The sequence below is a fragment of the Leuciscus leuciscus genome, assembly GCF_965113295.1.
Source record: "Leuciscus leuciscus genome assembly, chromosome: 24".
Lineage (NCBI taxonomy): Eukaryota > Metazoa > Chordata > Actinopteri > Cypriniformes > Leuciscidae > Leuciscus > Leuciscus leuciscus.
The window spans coordinates 15441371-15464026 of record NC_138723.1 but is presented as its reverse complement, the minus strand read 5'-3'; the positions used below and the strand labels follow the sequence as shown (position 1 = coordinate 15464026).

The following is a 22656-nucleotide window of genomic DNA, read 5'->3' as shown; positions in this document are numbered from 1 at the left end:
CTCACATTTAGTCTAGAACTACTACACAACGCCTCTCTGCACCTTTACTCTCAATTTCTCAACAACAGAAGAGCTGTCAGTCAATAAATTGGAAAACATAGAAACAGAAAAACTTGCGTTACTTATTTGAAAGAGTAACTTAGATATTTTTTTGTAAATTTAAAAGTAATGCACTACTTTATAGTTACTTGAAAAAGTAATTTGATTACATAAGATTAGATTAGATTAGATTCAACTTTATTGTCATTACACAAGTACAGGTACAAGGCAACGAAATGCAGTTTAGGTCTAACCAGAAGTGCAATAGCAGCAAGTGCAGGATATACAGTGGTTCCATAAGTGCAGAACATGGATATGTACTGAATAAATATAGAGTTGAATACTATTATAAACAAAAATTTACAGATAGATTTGTCCTATGAATATAATATACAGATAACTATTACTGTGAACAGAATTTACAGCTAGATATGTACTGAATATAATATACAGATGTATATACAGATGGCTAATATACAGATGGCTATTACTATAAACAGTATTTTTACAGATAGATATGTACTGAATATATATACAGATGGGTGTTACTATAAACAGAATGTGAGCATAATATACAGATGGCTATTACTATAAACAGAATTTTACAGATAGATATGTACTATGAATATATATATACAGATGGGTGTTACTATAAACAGAATGTGAGCATAATATACAGATGGCTATTACTATAAACAGAATTTTACAAATAGATATATGTATAAGTTAGGCTAAAATGAGCAGTATAACAATGGATTTAAAGTAGTGCAAATAAAGTTTGGACAGAAGCTATCCGAGTGAAAGTGCAGTGGAAGTAATTGCATATTACAGTTAAAGTACGGTATTGCAAATGTATATGTAAACAGTCGGTACTGTAAATAAACAGTCGGCAGTGCAAATTGAGCATATTCCAGTCAAGGTAGTAGTGCAAGATGCATATGTAAACAGTTGTTTCTGTAATAACAGTCAGCAGTGCAAATGAACATTATAGTATTGCAAATAACAAAATGGAGGCAGGTGTGAGGAGGGAGAGGAGAGTCAATCAGTATATGAGGGGAGTGGGATCAATGAGGGTTAGAGTTTAATAAAGAGACAGCTCTGGGGAAAAAACTGTTCTTTAGTCTGCTGGTCCTGGTCCGGAGGCACCTGAAACGCCTGCCGGAGGGCAGGAGAGAAAACAGTCTGTGGGCTGGGTGAGAGGAGTCCTTAAGGATGCTGCGAGCTCGATGCAGACAGCGTTTCCTCTGGATGTGCTCGATGGCAGGTAGTGGAGTCCCAGTGATGCGCTGGGCGGTTTTCACCACCCGCTGCAGTGCCTTGCGCTCTGCAACAGAACAGCTCCCATACCACACTGTAGCACAGTTGGTCAGGATGCTTTCTATTGCACAGCGATAGAAGTTCACCAGGATAGTGGAGGAAAGCTGATTCTTCCTCAGTGTCCTCAGGAAGAAAAGGCGCTGGTGAGCCTTCTTGACCAGGCTGGAGGTGTTGGTTGTCCAGGTCATGTCCGCCGAGATGTGGGTCCCCAGGAACTTGAAACTGGAGACACGCTCAACAGCCATTCCATTGATGTGGATGGTGTCGTGTGTGCCTCTTGACACTTTCCTGAAGTCCACGATGAGCTCCTTCGTTTTGGTGGTGTTGAGGAGCTGGTTATTTTCAGTGCACCATGTGGCCAGGTGCTTGATCTCCTCCCTATAGGCAGTCTCATCGTTGTTGCTGATGAGACCAATCACCGTAGTGTCGTCCGCAAACTTGACGATGGAATTAGATCCGTACACAGGCTTGCAGTCGGAGGTGAAGAGGGAGTAGAGAAACGGGCTTAGCACACAGCCCTGTGGTACACCAGTGTTGAGTGTGATGGACGTGGAGCAGTTGGAGCCTGATCGAACATTCTGGGGTCTGTTGGTCAAAAAGTCCAAAATCCAGTTGCACATGGAGGAGTTGATGCCCAGGTCTCCAAGTTTGGCTATTAACTTAGTTGGGATGACAGTGTTGAATGCTGAGCTGAAGTCAACAAACAGCATGCGTGCATAAGTGTTCTTATTGTCCAGATGTGTGAGCACAGAGTGCAGTGCCATGGAAACTGCATCCTCTGTGCTCCTATTGCTACGGTAGGCAAACTGGTGTGAGTCCAATGTGGATGGAAGAGAGTCTTTTAGGTGTGCCAGGACCAGCCGCTCAAAGCACTTCATTACGATGGGTGTGAGTGCTACAGGGCGGTAGTCGTTAAGGCACTTCGGGCTGGAGTGTTTTGGCACTGGCACAATGGAAGTGCATTTAAAGCATGTTGGTACAGCTGCTTGGGCAAGAGACAGGTTGAAAATGTCTGTAAAAACCCCAGCGAGCTGCTCCGCACATGCCCTGAGTACGCGTCCAGGGATGTTGTCTGGTCCAGCAGCCTTGTGCGCGCTGATCCTGCTCAGTGCATTGCAGACATCTGTGGAGGAGAGTGTGATCGGCGGGTGGTCAGCTGAGGATTTGAGCTTGGTGGCAGTTTCTCTGTTGTCTCTTTCAAAGCGAGCATAAAAGTCATTTAGCTCGTTCAGGAAGTTGACATCAGTGGCTGCGGGGGTGGAGTGAGTGGGTTTGTAGTCACTGATGGCCTGAATGCCCTGCCACATGCGCCGAGGGTCAGCGTTGGAAAAGTGTCCCTCTATCTTAAGCTTGTAGCAGTGCTTGGCCTCTTTGATGCCCCTTTTCAGATTTGCTCTGGATGTGCTATAGGCTTGTGCATCTCCTGATCTGAAGGCAGTGTTGCGTGTCTTCAATAGGAGTCGCACTTCCCTGTTCATCCATGGCTTCTGATTTGGGTATGTGGTGATCTGCTTCTGGGTTGTAACACTGTCAATGGTGGTATTGATATAATCCAGTACAGAGGAGGTGTAGCAGTCAATGTCCGTGTGAGAGCCACTGGTGGCTTGAGAAGCAAACATACTCCAGTCTGTGTGTAGAAACCTTTCCTGGAGTGAGGAATCTGCCCCCACAGGCCACACCTTGATGGTCTTCACTGATGGCTTCACGCGATTGATGAGAGGTGCATATTTGGGGGTGAGGAACAAAGAAAGGTGATCTGACTGTCCCAGGTGGGGGAGGGGTGTCGCGACGTAAGCTCCAGCCATGTTTGTGTAAACATGGTCTAAGGTTTTGTTTCCTCTGGTGTGACAGGAAACATGCTGGTGAAATTTCGGTAGCACTGACTTTAAGTTTGAATGATTAATAATAACTCCCTTTACTTGTATTGTGTTACCTCCAACACTGTTGATAAGAAACGTTTCTTGAGCACCAAATCAGATTAGAATGATTTCTGAAGGATCATGTGAATCCTTAAAATATATTCAAATGGAAAACAGTTATTTTATTTTGCAATAATATATCATAATATTACTGTTTTTACAGAATTTTTGATTAAATAAATGCAGCCTTGGTGAGCATAAGAGACTACTTTCAAACTTTTGAACAGTAGTGTATGAATACACACACGCACACACACATAGATAATGACACAAAATACATTTGTGTTCTCTTACAGTCTGAATCAACTAGGCTGCCTGTCGGATTATTTCTGTAAGCTGCATCTTGGTGGGTGGTTTTTAAACAGTGTTTAAGTACAGAAAGGTGTCCTCTGGCAAGCAACGACCTTGCTGTCCCAGATAATGTTTTGATAAGGACATACCTGCTCCCCTACATCACGCCATCGCCTCCGCTAACTCGCCCACACTGCCTCTCCATTCTGAACCTCTCTTAAAGATGAGGAGACCAGATTTCAAAACCACGCAATATTTAAATGAACAGATGTAGGCAATATATCACAAACTCACAATGTATTCACTATGATTTAAGTCTCATTTGGCATATATGAGGCATTTTTCATGTATCAAAATGTTTAAGTAATCACTTTTTATGACAATATTTTTGGTTTATGTAAACGAAAATAATATTATTCATTGCGTTTACTTAGAGAAACAGTGCAAATTAGAGTCTTATTATATACTAGCAATGAACATCTTGAATATACTTAGCAACGATTAAAGAAAAATTTACTTTTAAAACATCATAGAGCAAAAACAAAACATACTAAGCATCACTTTAAAGTTGAAAATATTGATTATATAATGTAATTTACAACCAGCCCTATTCTTTATTACATCACAAGTGTAACCAAAATATAATATCCTACAGTTGATGTACGCTCTTGTTCATGTTTAAAACAAATTAATATGCATTATTGTGAGTAGAGACAATTTGGGAAGTCAAACGTTTTTAGTGTGACTCTTTAGGGTATGGCACATCTGCAATGGCTGAGCAAACTGAATGAGTCACAGAATTTGAAAAGTTAAATTTCCGGTTCCTCTTTATTTATATGGGTAGCCAGCTCACTCAGCCATTATTCTACAGCCACTTTTATTTTAATAAAAGAATAGATTTCATTTGATTGTTTCAGCAGAATCTTTGAGAGCGTTTAAATGGCTACATCAGTATGTTGCTCCCCATGCATATCCGCGTTTTAGATGAAGCTAATTGGATAACCACGGCAAGTTAGGTGCTAAATTGCTTCTTTTTTTTTTTTTTTTTTAGGCAATGAACTTCTTTTTTTAGTCAAAGCCAGCCAGGGCATGCTCACAATTACATGACTCATGGATCATGATCGGCCTTCTTCCCACTTCTTCCAAAAATTCTTAAAAGGACAGAATAGTAGCATATGACCTCACAATCTACACAATACTGTAATTTAAGCAGCAGCAAAGCACCAAGCATGTGTGTAAACCTTCTGATCGATTTATAGACCCGTTTCTGTTTGCGCAATTACTCGTGCATCAGCTCCTTGCTTGTTTTGGTTGCAGCTGTCAACTTTGGATAACGTAGTGATTAAAAATGAGTCATATATTGAGTCAGGCATTTGTTTAGCTTTTATGGTAACTATTACATACAATCACATTCTTGGCAGATCACCTCATATAAGGTAACTTGCCAGTATACATACACACCTGTATATCACCTCTTGTGACGCATCTTTGATGCAGGACATATAAGACAAACATCCACTTTTGACTTCTTCGTTTCTTTCTTTCCTTCCTTCCCATTTTTCCATTTTATGTTACTTTCTTTCTTAAACTTACCACCATCTGGACTTTGTCATCTAAAGCATCCATTTTATTTCAATCGATTTGATGCGAATGGAAAAAAATATAATAGAGAATGCAAGAATGATAAAGTGACTGAAAAGGATGGAAGATGAGAATAGTGGAAAAAGTAGTAAAATTTTGTGGGAGAGAGACAGAAAGACAAATGCAGAGAGACTCGCGATATGGGGGGAATCGGTCAATAAGTGAAAAAACGTGACTAGAAAAATCAGGGGGGACATTGGGGAAAGGAGACGAGGGATGGAGTGGCAGGGACTGAATGGAGGAGGGTAAGAGAAAGAGGTACAAGGGGGGACTGGGGAAGAGGGGGGTATAGAGATAGAGGGAGGGCTGGTGATCCTCAGGGCTGGATGACTCACTTTGCTGCAGCCGTTTGTGCGTCACTGGCGCAGGGCTGGAGGAGGAGATAGTAGAGAGGTCTGCACATTTAATTACAACCTGCCAATTTATATACAGTGTACACACACATTCTCTCTCTGTCTCTCTCTCTTTCCCCTTGCTGTCCCCCTATAATGCCAACATAAGATAACATAAGCGTTCAAAGACCCCCACATCTATACACATGACAGTATTTCAGGCCATAAAATCTCTACATTCACACTGATGTGCACACAAAACCACTCATCAATGCAAGTGTAGATTTCCGGCAGCTTGGCATTTTATCAAAAGAGATGCAGATGCAGACAGAGAGTGTCTACAAGGATGTAAACCATCACAATTCCAGGTGTCACACTATAAATTAAACGAAATGGATGGAGAAAGCCAGGCAAACACATCCCAGCAATGGCTTTAAAGGCAAATGTATCTTGTGTGATAGTACAAAAACAACATCTGACAAAAGTCGTGCTTCAAGTGGAATGAACCCTCAAAGATCATCGTCATCGCATTAACAGATAACGTCTTTTAAAAATCATGATGGTTCCGGGGCTCTGATGGCGCAGACTATTCTCTGAACATTTCCATCTCGCTGACATCGCCTTCAAGCAAGGCGAAGACACACATCACGGTGAAAGATGGGACTTCAGGTTATAACCCGCAGAGTAGTCTTGGCACACAATAAACTGGTATAAAATCCATTAGATTGGTTTTCCTCATTTCCAAACTGTGTCTTTTGTGAAACAATGGGAGCGTGAATTAGTACAGCTAGTTTAAGAGTCCTAGTGTAGGGGGGGGGGGCATTGTTGGGAAAAATTATCATAAATTATAAAGCGAAACCCTTTCGACACCATCGGCTCTGTTCTCATCCTCCTAAACACACAGCGCACTCACTCTCGCACACATACGGTCTCTCCCTTTGGTGCACGCCTCAGCCTCCTTGAGCGGCAATTACCCCGTGAGTGCCCATGAGCCACACTCGCTAGACAATAGCCGCAATCAGCCGCCCTTTCTCGAGCCGTGCGCTCTGTTCCGGCTTTCTTGTGCAAGAAGAGAGCAATTTAAGCAAACAACAGCATTCCAAAGAAATCACAAAGACGGAAGAGACTGCACGCTGCGCCAATGATTGGCCAATGCGGCAGCGCACTCTCAAAGAACACGAGAGCAAAACATAACACACCACCATTTCATTTCAGCTCTAATATGGCAGCTGCTGATTGGACTGAAGGGATTGTCGTGCTTTGGTATAAATACCCCAATGAACTGACCTCAGACAGCGAGACTCCGGTCACTGTTCAATCAGAACTGAGTGAACTGAGTGCAAAGCTATTGGCTCCGTCACTGAAAACATGGCGAACGAATGTCAGGCAGATTTTGCTATGAATTGTTTGGGGGGGGGGGGAGAGAAAATGACTTTTTAATTGCCGCTATCTCAAAAGAGATCTACTCTAGCAGGCCGACATGCAATTTCAGAAAATACAGAATAGAAACCTACTGAATGAGTCAGGGTTTAGGTGACATCATAAACAGCTTGCCATTTCCACGCTTGAGCTGCACTCATTTTCAGTCAAATGGCTTTGAAACGCTTCAGCAATCACCCCTGGCTATGAAATAAAGGCATTTTGTGCCCTTTTAAAATAATTCTTGATGGACCACCAAAAGGACGAGTAGCATACAAGTATAATGAAGCTGATTACAGACCCGCACGCAGCAGCTCTGGCACACAGTCCTTACTCGTCTGACAGTTTCATTCCTGTGTAGCGCGTGGCATTTATGATGTGTTTTCGTTTTTGCGCTCTCCCACTTCCACGTTGTTTCAGGCACCAGTGTTTTCATGAAAAATATGAAATGGCACAGCAAGCTGTTGTAAGCCTGAGGTGTTTTAATACTGTCAGAGCGCAAATGAGCAATAACAATCACGTAGACGTGACAAATGGAAAAGGGAGGATGAACAGACTGATACGGCGAGAAGAAATCGCAATGGAGAAGACAGAGAGATGGATGAGGGAGAGAAAAGTGATGATTGATGCCAATGTGACGTTAAATGGAAAAAGGGCGGAGTGGGAAAGAATTTTTTTTTTAAAAGAGTCCTGGGCGACACTCACAATAAATCTCAGATTTGAGCCGATGCTCTGCACTGCCGCGTGCCCACTCGCTACGCAACACGCTTACACGCTCTACACACCCTGTGACATCATCATGACAGAGCGAGGGGTGATGTGTATTGTCCGGTGATTGGATGGCGGGTTATTCCGATGCTAAACACGCATGTGAAATTGTGTCTTTTCACATTAGTAAAGTGACCTATTGGGGGCGGGCTCTCATTTTACATTTAGAGAGAGCGAGAGTGAAAGAGACAGACAAAACAGATACAGAGAAAGAGACGGGGACACAAAGAGACAAAGAAATATGCATGAAGCAGGTGAGTCACCAGCAAACAACGGTCGAAAACAACAAAGTGGGAATTTGCTTTTTGATGACAAACATTCATTGTCATCGTTTCGGTTGTCGTACAACAGTGCTTAAACACTTTGAAGTGGAGGTTAACAGATCTAACATATTAATCTTTCTTGCTGAGTTAATAAACAAACACAGAACATATAATTACACACATATATAAATAAATACACACACATATTTTTGCTTTCATCTGAGCCTTTTTGATGTAAGGGATCAAAAATGTAGAGGTTAAACAGGTTTAAAGAATGAAAGGAGATGAAAAAGAGGTATCTTAGTCCTCTCCCCCCCCACACACATACACACATAAACTGTTTATATAGTTGGTCTGTCATCCTAAGCTTTGAGGTATAGCATCAGAACCAGGATTAAAGCACACAAAACCGTTACTATAGCACAAACACAAACACACACACACACACACACACACACACACACACACACACACACACACACAGTCCCCTATCAGGCAGAGCACATAAAAGGGACAGATGTAAAAGGAGTGTGATTGGAGAAAATTGTCTCAGAAAGGACCACAATAAAGGAATAATCATACGTGCTGCTTGCACACGGCAATCTAACCGTCATGGGCTGAAAGATAACATAAATGGACACAAACATGAAAAAAAGAGAGACATTTATATTATAGTTTATGTTAAAGTATAAACTAAGACGTACACACGTAAGCAGTCAGCCATTTGGCAAATCCTGGTATTCACAGAGGTTTTATTCTCTCCTCTCCCCCTCGGTGAATGGTTAATGTGTGGTGTGCATGGTGGCGTGACACAGCTGCAGTGTGCTGGTCTGTCATCTCTGCTGGTTATTGTGTCTGAGATTAGCCTCTCCCATTCTGCCTAAAACCCTAAGGGCACTAGAGCCGAGACGATGGCCGTTATCACAGCGTGCACAGTCTTTATCTGGGAGGCCGAGATGACGAGCAAGTGCTGTCACATGCGTGTTTGGCTGCACAGGTGCCCGTCTGCGACAAGACCATGTAAGAAGCAAGCATGTTCATATGTGAAAGTGTGAGGTTTAGGATTTGTGTACGAGGCTTTTTTCTTGTCTATTAATCTTGATTACTATATTTTAATTTTAATATATTGTTTCAATAATTATTTAGATACATAAAAAAAAAAAAAACTTATTTGTATTGTTGTTTTTTAGCATTTTTATCTAAAGCATTAATAATAATTATATATTATAATTATTTAGAAGTATTTAAAAGGGCCATGAGACTTATTTTTATTGTTTGTTTTTTATTAATTACTATTGCTATTAATAAGTAATATTAAAGCAATAATATTATATTATTTGTACTAAAATATAATAATAATAATAAATACAGCAATAAAAATAAGTGTCATGGCCATTTTTAAATACATCTAAAGATAATGTAATATTATATTATATTTAGAGGTATTTAAAAAGGCCATACAATTTATTTTATTTATAAAGTCACTATTGCTTTTATCATTATATTTGTAATAAATAAGTATTATTTATAATTTATAATATAATATAATATGATATAATATAATATAATATAATATAATATAATATAATATAGAGGTATTTTGTCAAATACAAATGACAAATTAGTGGTTTTGGGTGTCTAACTATTGCAACCAATTTTACTGTAATGTTCTGATAAAATCGTCTGAGGTTTTAATACTGCCAGAGTAGGGTGTACATAAATAATCCTTCAAGATTTTCAAAAATAGCACAGGAAAGCAGTAATCCTTCAGAACAAAGGTGCATAAATTAGAACTGTCCCACTGAGCAGATGTTTATCATTAGACGGGCGATGTGACTCCGTAATGAAACACTGGCACATGTTTGAAAGACGCTTAAAGGCAGCTTAAAGCAGAGCAGTCATGATAAACATCTTTAATTTACAGAACATCTAATTCCTAAATGTTTGACTCATACACTTAATTTGGCTGCGGATTCATTACTCACCATTTCCAAACTGATGGAGCCCCCGCCCCCATCTAAAGCCCATCTTTCTCTCCTCCTCCCCCTCTCCTTGTCTTCCTTTTTCCCTCTCCATCACTCCATCACACACATGGCCCTCGCTGAAAATTAGCCCAATTTAGCCCCTCACTAATGGCCCTGGTGCCCGTCACCCTACAACTAATGGCACTGGGTCTTTTCCTTCATTTATGACCAGCAATTAAGTCTCTGTTGTTTCAAGGCAAATTTGCACACTAAGAGCCCCAATTTTTTACAATTAATTATGTCGTGCTCATACAACGTGGCTTTTAATTACTGTATAAAAAAAGAAAGCACCTGGGACTACAGCCGTGATACATGATGATGTGGAGGCAGATTCAGAAATTCACAAATATTTCACAATGTGCTTGCATCTTTTATCTGGATTCAGTTTGATTTTCCCCGTGGCATTTTTAATGTGTATGTTAAATAGCTGTTTAATAAGTGGGATAATGTGCAATCAGCCTGGTCTACATTATATTATATTTTTTATTTTATTATATTATTATATTATTATATAATATAACACTGTGAAAAGAGTAGTCTTAGAGATATTACAACAAAAAAGTCCACTCGAATGGACAGAAAAATGAATTGCTGGGTCTCAAGAGGATAATTGTATCATAAAAGCATTTAACCTCGGGTTCCTCCAGGGGGACTGCATGCTGCCACAACACTAAATCACTTCAAACAAAACGATCCAGTCTATAACAAATAATCATTTCTAGGTTAATATTACTATAAAAGATGTTTGTTTACACTTTTCATTTAACGTCTGAAATGCAAATTTAACAAATGTGTGTTAATATTCATTTGAATTTAAATTATTTCATTAAAAGGAACACAGAGTAATATGAGGAATTTGAAAGGAATATGCAGGAAATCAGTTGCCTGGGACAACAGTCAAACATGCAGTCTTATAGTGTTAGTAAAATAATATAATATATATTATATATTATTATATACACAGTGTGTGTGTGTGTGTGTGTGTGTATGCATACATACACTACCGGTCAAAAGTTTGGAAACATTAAGGTTTTTTAATGTTTTTGAAAGTATTCTCTTAATCTCACCAAGGCTGCATTTATTTGATGAAAAATTTAGTAAAAATAGTAATACTGTGAAATATGATTACAATTTAAATGAACTGGTTTCTGTTGTAATATATTTAAAAATGTAATTTATTCCTGTGATGGCAAAGCAAAATTTTCAGCATCATTACAGTCTTCAGTGTCACATGATCCTTCAAGATGATCATTCTAAGATGATTTCTTATTATTATCAATGTTGAAAAGAGTTAAGATGTTACTAAGATTTAAAAGAGAGAAAATTATACTTTTATTTAGCAAAGGCACATTAGATTGATAAGAAAAGACAGAAAAGACATTTATAAAATATTACAAAAAGTTGTATCTATAATAAATGCTGTTCTTTTGAACTTTCTATTCATCAAAGAATCCTGAAAGAAATATATTAAGCAGCACAACTGTGTTTAACGAAAAGTTTATTGGGCACCAAATCAGATTATCATATTAGAATAGAAATTATATTAGAATGATTTCTGAAGGATCATGTGACGCTGAAGACTGGAGTAATGATGCTGAAAATTCAGCTTTGCATCAGAGTGATAAATTATAATTTAAAATATATTACAACAGAATCCAGTTTCTGGTTTCACAGTTTATTTCGCACACAAATATTTCACAGTATTACTGTTTTTACTGTATTTTTGGTCAAATGAATCCATCTTGAGATTAAGAGACTACTTTCAAAAACATTAAAAAACCTCAGTGTTTCCAAACTTTTGACCAGTACGTATATATGGGCTATACACACACAGCGGATGGACAATGAAACTGAAACACTGGCCAATATAGTGTTCAAGGTTTCATGCCTATGTGCGCAGCCTGGTGTCCAATCTTCACCAATTTCAAATTCCAGCAGTATGAGCAGAGTGTGAAAGTTGAATTAGCAAAAGCAATAACACAGCTGTACATAAAATATTCCAATCCACACAAAATAATGGGAGACATATCAGAGTTCAAAAGGGGACAAATTGTTGGTGCCTATCTCGCTGGCTCATCTGTGGCCAGGACAGCAAGTCTGTATCAAGAGAGCTATGGTATCCAGGGTAATGTTGGCATACAACCACCAACCACATCCAACAGGAGTAACTGCCGATACAAGGGGAAGCTGTCTGAAAGGGAGTCCAGGTACTAACTCGGATTGTATCCAAAAAAACATAAAACCACAGCTGCCCAACTCACTGTAGTGTTAAATGCGCACCTCAACTCTCCTGTTTCCACCAAAACTGTTTGTCAGGACCTCAGCAGATTCACTATTCATGGTCGGGCTGATAGCCAAACCTTTGGTCACTTGTGCCAATGCCAAATGTCACTTTCATTGGTGCCTACAGTGCAAATCTTGGGCTGTGGAAAATGTGAAACATGTTTTGTATTGTGGATGAGTCCACATTCACTTTTTTTATCCACATCCATGTGAGTTACGGTGTGGAGAAAGTGAGAAACCCCAAAGAGTCTTAACACCCGGACTGTTGCGTCCCCAGAGTGAAGCACAGGGGTGGATCAGTGATGGTTTGGGCAGCAATATCAGGACATTCCCTACTGTGCTTGATGGCCGCGTCACTGCCAAGGACTACCGAACCATTCTGCAGGATCATTTGCACTTAATGGCTCAAACAGTGTACCCTGAAGGGGGTGCCGTGTATCAGCATGATAATGCACCAATACACACAGCAAGACTTGTGTGACAGAATAGTTTGATGAACATGAAAGTGAATTTGAACATCTCCCATGGTCTGCACAGTTATCTAAAATATTTTTGAAAACGTTTTCCTCCACCAGCATCAGTGACCTTGCCACACAAGAGTAAGAGTATAATATAATATATTCAATATTGTTTTCATTCTTTTATATGAACACATTATGAAAAGACAACCTTAAAACAAAGATCCCTGTATTGAGATCAAATTGACATTTTCTGGATTACACCTGTTTGGGATTCTTGGCAGCTAACTACTCACTAAAAGTAACATCTGCTTATTTACATATTCAAAGAAAGCTAATTACGAAAGCAAGAGCCATTCTCGCCACGAAATGCCATCAAGCAACGTGCGTTCACATGTCATTTCACTGGCAGCATTTTTAGATTCTATTCTTGGAATTCAATAGAAGCTTAACTTCCAGCTAATTGACTTAATTGCTTATCTTCGTACCTCAAAATTAGTATGATCTCAGACCAGAAGTCCTTTCTGCGCATTTGTGCGAGTACAAATCAAGGATGTCATTTTTAGTTACTGAGTCAGAGCGTCATAGTCATCAGCATATGAGACATGACAAAAACACCTGTGAATGTGAAGTGAGGCAGAAGTGTATCCATGAGTCAGACTCTAAAAACAAAGCATACAGCAGCTACAACACCAACAATCTTTTTTAACAACTTGTGTTGAATTATTAAAGGGGACCTCATATTTTTACAAGATGTAATATAAGTCTCAGTTGTCCACAATGTGTCTTAAGTTTCAGCTCAAAATACCCCACATATAATTTATTATACCATGTTGTAAATGCCAAGTTTTGAGTGCAAACAAAAACATGCTGTTTTCATGCATGTATCTTTAAATGCAAATGAGCTGCTGCTCCCCGCACTGCTTTCCAGAAGAGGGCGGAGCCTTTACAGCTCGTGCCTTGGATACTCTGCCAAAAACTAAAACATCTGTTTGGTTTTGATTATCATCTCTATCACAGTCACGCTCACGTGACATTGCAGTTCTTCATCATCATGAAAGTGTATTATCTGCATGCGTTTTAAAGCCATATCAGTCTAACTTCTGATGTATGGTTTTCCGAGCGCACACATCCAAAGCACGTGCACAGAAAGCTGGCTGTCACGCGGAGTAAAGTTCTCTTTTACGTCTTATTGCGCTTAAACTGTCAAATACACACAGGGTTATGTCAAAAACACACAAAGTTTACATAAACACAGTCGGTTATGTCTGTGAACGTAAACAGCAAATAAAGAAATTGCATGTGTATATTAGATCTGTGTATCGGTGAAATACAGTACCTACTGCTGTATATGCAGTCAACATGAATCAAACAACAAAAGTAAAACAGAAAATCACTCACTACTCTTGAATGAATTTCTTACTGGAATACTGCTGTTAAATATTTTGGCGAGGAAATAAACATGGCGGACTGTGTACAGCTCACTCAGGGCGGAGTCAATGCTAATAGGGCAGAGCAGTCGTGGGCGGGGCCTAAGCATATGTGACATCACAAAAGCTAGAATCTGCAAACAGCTTATTCTGAGACACTGCTTATGATTTATGAGGGTTAAAAAAAAAGAGGATGAGTGGGTTTTTCTGCATGGGTGGGTTTTTACCATTGGTTGCGCACACATTTATGTAAAAAAAAAATGTAAAAGTGAATTTTGCATAATAGGTCCCCTTTAAATTATATTTGCAATAAGGTTGCAATTGTTTTACCAAAGCAGCTCTGAAGAAAAAACATGTAGTGAGTTTAAGTTCAGTTACAGTTACATAGTTACACCAGAAAAAACTGGTGTATAGGATTTACTTTGTAATAATTTCACTTATAAATTGCTAGTAAATTTCACACATAATTACAAAGAAACTGCATGTAACAAATGATGAAATTTGAAAGACAAGAATTGTATTTTCTTGTAAAATGTACTCCAATAATCTTTATTTACTATGGATTTTTTTTTTTGGTGTAATAAGGTTGGTCAAGTACAGATTTTCTACACCGTCAAAAATTAAGGTTCCATGCCATAGACAGACCGTCAACCGTTCTTAAAAGAACCATTTTTTCTTAGAGCGAAGACCATTTTAACAATCAGAAGAACCTTTTTTTCCAGATGAAGAACTGTGGAATGAAAAGGTTCTATGGATCTTCATGTAACAACCATTGCCAATAAAGAACCTTTATTTTTAAGAGTGTTTCATGTTTCTTTAGGTAAAACATTTGCTTTCTTATCATAAATGCAATTTAGCAATATAAAAGATCAAAGAGCCATTGAGAACAGGGTATCAACCAAACCACCTGTCCTATCTGTCCTTTAGATGCACATGTCCAACAGAGAGGGGCTCTAAATGTGGAGAGGGCGAGTGGGTAACTGCCCACTCCTGAGCATCATCAGAACAGGACTTACAGATGAATGGGCCACCAACCTCAGGCAAGAGTGTAATCAGCAGAAAATACAGGCAAGGGGGACAGATTTGAGGGCATCACCACGTAAACACCTACACATGCACGCACTTATGCACGAACGCACAGAAACGCACACGCGCTCACGCCCCAGTGTACCGCAGCATCTCCACTGCAGTGTGTCAGAACGGCTGATAATCCTAACACGTAAGCAGCTGGCAGGACGAGAGCGACATGGGAAGTTGGTTATTACTGTTATCATCATAACTATTATCATTATCAGCCCGAGCAGCAGCAGGTCCCCTTCATCTGGGAGCGGTGCGTCATACGGCTGGGTCGAAACCATGAAGTGCCAGGAAGCGACCTGCTCTGAATGTAAAACACAAAGACTGGGGGAAAATAGGGTTGATTCACTCTATTCTTCCGATTTCTCTGCCTCTCCCTTTTTCAGTCTCCCACACCCCCTCCCTCCTCTCGCCGTTCTTGCCCTTCTACTCAATTTTATGTTTTTATTGCACTAGCACAGATCCATTTCTCTGCTTTTTAAGGATTTGCGCTGTCTCCTACTTCGTTTGGGACACTGTGCCATAATGAAGCACCTACATGTCCTGTCATACAGCGATTTTCTTCGCTTGCGCCCCCTCGCCATGTGTATCACGGGGGCCACGCCACTGTATGCTGGTGGGCTGAATGAACCACCGGCTGTCTTGTCTCTCTCAAACACCTTTTCTTTCTCCGTTCCTCCCCCTCTGAACGACATTCGAACCCCCGCAAGAGTTTATTCGCGTTCTTCGGAGACTAGCATCTTATCTCTGATTGGCAAGTAACGGAGGGAGAAAGGAATCGTCATATTTGTTTGTTTTTTTACATCTCCCACTCCGACAACCCACAGCCTATCGCTGCAAACACCACACACAATGCCCGTCATCACGCTTTAGGGCGCCAAACCAGAGAGGGTGACTTACTGCTGCCATCAAGTGGCCTCCTGGGGAAACTAACCTGTTGCATAACGTTTCACAATGGACCTGAAGTGTATGGAGGCCCAATTCTGCAGAAATAAAAAAAAATTAAGATAAATAAAAAAAAAATTTTTTTTTTTTTTTTACCTTTATTATTTTCTGTATTTATTTATTTTACTTTCTATTATTTTTTATATTTATTTATGCTTTTATTCTCACATGTATTTAAAAAAAAATCTTTTATTTTTAAATTTATTTGTACTCTTCTGGGTACAACATGGAAATGAGGGAGGCATAATAGTGCTGCGTTTTCCATATCCCTAGAAAATCATTAGAATGTTCAAAACAGCATCTGGATTAATTAAAATTTATAATCTATTTCCTATCTGATTCACCTATAGTTCATTTAGATATGGTGGGCTATTTTAAACTAATTTTGATAAAATACACGATGACTTCACTTTCTGACGCAATTACCTTTAGCAAGTATAATAATTTTTGTTTATAGCAATAGAGACTGCACTTACCGGTTTCAGGTATCCCAGAGCTGTTGCTCGTTTTCTCAATAGAAAAGTAAAACGTTGACAATAACCTGGTCTCACAAGGTTTCAAGTAAACACACTCTCCAGCAGTGGGGTAGGCTGTCTGTAAACAACATTAATGATTATGGATGTCAAGTACATAATTGACTGAGGAGGTGGACGCAGGAGGTTTATCTTTCCCAGTGGGGTTAATCAGGTTAAGTACAATGTTGGCATATGTGCTTGACGCTAATCCTGCCTAATCTGAGGACATTATCTTGATACATATCTGAAAGGTGGAAAGATTAATGCTTCAGAAACAAAAATGCAAACCAGAGATGTGACAAGAATATGTTATCTGGATTAAAAATGACTTTATGTTCCTGGCTCTCACGTGCCTGTGGGAAAGGACTCCTAATCCTCTTGGGGATTTTTTTATACTTCATCGGATATGGCTGATCAAGAAGCCCTTGAACAAAACCTCTGAGACTAATTAAAATGTCATGGCGTCTTCTAAAATAAACATACATGTTAGAAATGAAAATGTGTACTGTAATGCAACCACATGTTTCTATCTCTCTTTCTCTATGCATCATTCTCATTCACTTAAATCCTAAAGAACGACCTGATTTTTTAATTTTTTAATGCTATATATATATATGGACATGTGATTGTGGTGGCTGAATGGTTCAGGATGTGGGCTGCATGCTTACACAAGGGTGGCAGGATCATTCTGTAGCGATGACAAGAATTGAGCATTAACATTGGCACAATGTTAATAAGTTATAGTTATAGTTACAGTACTATAGCCTGACTACGTCAGACTTCGTACTTCCGCTCAATTTCAGTTCGCTTCTGTACTCAGTCTGAGATAGCGACCTATCTCCCAGTTTTCCTCCGGCCTCAAAACAGCCGGCCAATCAACGAACAGAGGGCGGGCCTAGAGCCGTGACGTAGACGCATCCACGTAGACCGTGGATGCGTAGATTTACTTCACATAATCTGCAAAAGTCGTTCACAGCCATGTTCACTCCGGTATTTCACTCGATGGTTTTGTTTTCGCATCATACATGTGTTTACAGTGGAAGTTCGATGAGCGTGATTGGCTTACGGGTAACCAATGATTTTAAACTTCAGACAAGCGCAAGTAGCAGAGTTTGGTATTACCAGGCTAACAGTACTAATAACACACAGCCGATTCTTGACAAAAGCCATAAGGCCCACAAAACAGCTTACTCTGGTTAAAAACCGCACACTTAGACAAGAATAGACGCCTAATCAACATGTATAGCAGCCAATCACAGTTTGCTTTTACATGACAGTAAGGGACAAGTTTATCGCAAATAGATTATACTACAAAAAAGAATGGCAATTAATGTTATTCCAAAAACAAATCCAAAAACAACCAAAGAAGAAGATCTGCATAAACCAGGAGCGGATATAAGTTGTTTATGCAAGATCAAGCTAACGCGATCACCAAACATTCAAAAGCAAAGATAAATTAAATTTGCATAAAGTTAGAGAAATGTCGAGCCCAGGAAGAGGTATAGGACTGTGCAAGCTTTAGGGGTGTTGGTGTTTTGATTATTGTTCTGAATTCGATCCGGATGACGTCTTTGACAAAAACGTGCTTTTTGTTTGAAATGTTGTTGGTTGTTTAAATTTTTTTTGATTTTTAAAGCAGAGGCTCTGTTTAGATATATTGACTGTTTACATATTCATACAACAAAATATTCTGAGGGACATAAAAGTTTTGTGAAAATGATCAAAAATGCTGGCTCTGACTAGCAACTTAAATATTTAACATTGGTCGGGAATGAGTTGATAATAGTGTGCCAAACCGCATATAGAAAACATATAGAAAAGAAATATTCCTGGAAGTTTGGTGAAGTCAGCCAATCAGATTAGAGCTTGCTATATTGAGAAAATGCTAACCAGTTTTGTGAGCAATAGCATCAGATGAGTGGACGGTCAGCTATTACAGTGCTTCTCAAACCCGTCCTGAGGACCCTCCACCACTGCATATTTTCTCCCTTATCGGACACACCCAATTCAAGTCTTGCAGTCTGTACAAGTGAGCTAGTGAGTTGAAACAGGTGTGCTAGTTGAGGGAGACATACAAAATGTACAGTGGTGGGGGGTTCCCAGGACAGGTTTGAGCAGCACTGAGACAATGCATTGCCTGAGGCTACTCAACTTTGGCCCTCAAGGGTATGTTTACTCAACAACGATGTATTAAAAACAGAAAAGTTTATCCTTTACGTTTTTCGCGTACAGGTGACAACATTGTCAAAACGATCGCCGTTCACATAGATCCGCGAAAACTATTAAAAACGCTGTATAATGCTGTCAGGTCAGTAGCTGGCGATGTCACTTTGTAAAGAAACACTACTCTCCAATAGACTGAACATGTAACACGCATGCGTATGACGTCACTGTTTTCACAAATTCGCATATTTTACGTTTAAATGGAGACAATAACGGTATCGTTTTCAAAAACTTGCACTTTAAAACCTGTTTTCAAAAGTTTGCATTTTCAGGCCCCCAAAATGCCATTGATGTGTAAATGAACAACCAAAACACATCAAATGTTTTCGGTTTTTAGTTGAAAACGGTGTCGTGTAAACTCTGCAGAAAAGTGGGCCTCAAGGGTCAGAGTTGAGAACCGCTGGGCTACGGTATAAAAATCGATGAAGTAGAAAAAGTTATTTTCTTCCATATTGTGCCGTACATCAGAGTGAATTGAATATTGCAAAAGAAAAAAAAGGGGACAGTTGTTGATTAGATGGGGGCAGATCTGAATGTGATGTTTTAGTGGATTGTGAGTGGGGCTGTGTTTAATTGTACTAAATGTTTGGAGAAGTTCAGAAATTTGTCACCAGAGAGAAGTCTGTCGTTTCACTACATGGAAGATTGAGAAAATACTTTGTTAGACAGAACTGATAAACGAAAAGTGTGCGAAAAAGTAAAGCGTTTGCTTTTATATTATTTGTAACAGAAAAGGCAAACAATCAGGCTAAAATCCTTTCTCATTTACCGTTAATATTCAGCAAGTGCACATCTAAATCATTTAAATAAATCTCTGAATATCTAACAAACATCTAATTTCACAAAGCTTGCAGATTTAATCAAATCGTGATATATTGTGAAGTGTGCATTTGTAGCCTGCATTAACATGTTACTTTGAGTGACGGTCGGTCCGTGCGAATTATAAAATATACATTTTTAAATATGCTGTGCTATATCCAGTTGCCCACTGTGTCATATTCATATTGTTTTCACTGTGTGCTGTTTGTAAAATTAGCGTTAGGCTACCTTGTCTTTATTTAAAAAAAAATATGATTACCAGTACGCACAAAATTACCAGATTACTGAGTGCCCTGTTACAGTGTTTACTTCCGTTTTATTCACATATTCATATATAGTTTTCTACACAGGTTTTAAAGCTAATATCTAAAAATGAACGGCCTTGGAGACTCTACTGCATTAGCATAGACTGGTATTATACGTTTCCAATCTCATTTGACTATTTTGAACCAGCTATTTGAGATTAATCATTCATGAACCATAACTGTGGGGCAAATAGTTAAATGTCCCCTAGTATAAACATGTCAATGATTAGCAGAAATAAAGCTTATCATCTTTATCTGTGAGGCCTGTGTCCATCCTGCTCTGTAGACATTCAGACCAGAGAAGCTCTGGTAAAATGCCACCATCGGATCAGTGAGCGTGATAAATGTCAGTAAACTCCAAGTTTACTCGAGTCAAAGACATAACTTTGGATAAAAGAACAGGATGATATTTAGAGGCAGAAAACAGAAGAACTCTGTACTTGACAGAAAAGATAAACCTCAAAGTATACGTATAGGCCTACTAGTGATTGATGTTGTATCTACAACTTTTGCTTTCCAATCAATTATAGCCAGTAAAGTTTTAGACTGTTAACATCAATATTAGCAAGTAGTAAATGTAGAGATGTTTATAGGTTTTTTTGCTAGATGTCATTTTCATGAAGGTCTTGTATAATATAGGCCAGGCCTATTATACTCCAACACAACAACAAAAAAGACTAAACGCCTGCGGTAAATTCTGCATAATTATAATCATGCAATTTAAACTTAATTAAATATAATTAACTTGAACATAATCTTTATGGTGATTTGCAATGTAATCATCCATTGCTCCACTCAGTGCTAATATCCAATTCAGTAATAGTAGTCATCAGTTATGGAGTTTTTATATAAAGTGAAGAACGGAGTATTATGAATGCTAAAGAACACGGATATAACGTTTACAGTTACTGATCCGATATAAGCCCCACTCATAACAGGGCCCAACAACAGCCACCACATCAAAAGCCAATCTGATCAGTTACACTGTCCTGTCAACCAGGAGTGTTTCAGAATTGTCCCTATATTTTGATATTCTTTTTTGATAATGTTATGGATATGGATATAAATAGTTTTCACCTCTAGTACAGCATCCATGACAAACTTTGTATGCAATAAAGAGCTGCTTCATTGTTGAAACGATAGAAGACAAGTTTGGTTTCCTACATTGGATATTTGGTAAATAACCTCATCCAGCATTCTTTTTTGTTTTCTGTCCTAAAGTATCCCGTTGCCATTTCGAAGTGAGAAATCAAATGATTCGGTGCGTGAGTGAACAGTCTGAATCGTTACATTTTCCCAAACCCGTTTAAAGGGATAGTTCACTTTGAAATTAAATTTTGGTATGTTTTAGCTTACCTCAAGGGCATCCAAGATGTAGGTGTCTTTTTTTCCGCAGTAGTTTCAATTTTGATATTTTTAGGTCAAACCGTTCTTGTCTGTCAGTCATATAATGCAGGTCGATGGTCACTGTCTCAAAGAGCATGCACAGAGTCCAAATTAAAACAATTCCCCATCGTCCAAATTAAACAATTCCCCATCGTAAGTACACATAGATGGCCCAAGACACGAAACGAGCGGTTTGTGTGAGAAAACGAACAGTATTTATATCGTTTTTACCTCTTGAACACAGCCACGTCCAAGTGATCTGAGAGCGCGGGCGGGTATAGATATATACACTAGATGTCGCATTGGCTACGGTTTCGCAGAAATATCAAAATTGAAACTACTGCGGAAAAAAAGACACCTACATCTTGGATGCCCTTGAGGTAAGCTAAAACATACCAAAATTGTATTTCAAAGTGAACTATCCCTTTAACCGTTACATCAAAAGAGTGTTTCATTCACAAAATAGGCCTATTATCAGGGGAAATGATTATGTCAGTATTGAATGGTCAGTATGGTAATCTGTCCACCGTCAGACAAGGATTTATCAGTACTAATATTTTACAGGGTCACAGTATTTCACAGGGCCAAGTGACACTCCTGATGCAACATTTTGCGGTTGCACTTTATTTTACAGTACGTGTACTTACAGTGTACTTACCCAAGAAGGTACTGGGTAATAACTACATAGGTTAAGTTTAGGTTTAGGGGTAGGTTCAGGGTTGGTACCTAATTATTACTCCATTATTGTAATCACTATAATAAGTAGGCCTATAGTATACTATGTACATGGAGAACAGGACTGTAAAATGAAGTGTTACCCATTTTACTATATGTTTGTATTCAGTAAATTCACAAAGAGTGTCTTATTGTACAAATAGGCTATTCACTAACAAAAAAAGTACAATGGCACTAACTTTTTAAATGCCATGTAAATATCATATCTGATACCATTAGAGCACCAGCATAGCCTAGCCTAGCTAAAAACACTTTAACTTGATGTAAACAAACAAACTTAACTTGATGTCAACCTACGAGTACTTCAGGTAACCGCTCTTAGTTTCAGAGATGTTTATACTGTTTCATCGAATTTTTAGATATAGTAACTTAATTAGTTGTTTTAAAAGTGACAGAGTGAAAGTGAAAGTGTGCCTTTATTTTGAATTCATTGCACGTGCTTTATATCATCCGCCCCGCTTTTACAG

At 38.9% G+C, this 22656-nt stretch overlaps 1 protein-coding gene across 2 annotated transcripts in view; it reads right to left on the bottom strand.

The window, feature by feature from the left end:
* Nucleotides 1-22582, bottom strand: part of LOC309489014 (uncharacterized protein) — a 36474-nt gene extending 13892 nt beyond the window's left edge. The window contains exons 1-3 of one of the 2 annotated variants that reach the window (XM_082157495.1): nt 22467-22582; nt 16683-16796; nt 16162-16244 (exon numbers count right to left, since the gene is read on the bottom strand). In XM_082157495.1, coding sequence (XP_082013621.1) covers nt 16162-16170 — 9 coding nt within the window. In that variant the 5' untranslated portion in view covers nt 16171-16244; nt 16683-16796; nt 22467-22582. Of the gene's footprint in view, nt 1-16161; nt 16245-16682; nt 19226-22466 lie in introns of those variants that run through there. The other variant, XM_082157494.1, reaches the window with a different exon arrangement.
* Between the last annotated feature and the right edge of the window lie 74 nt (nt 22583-22656).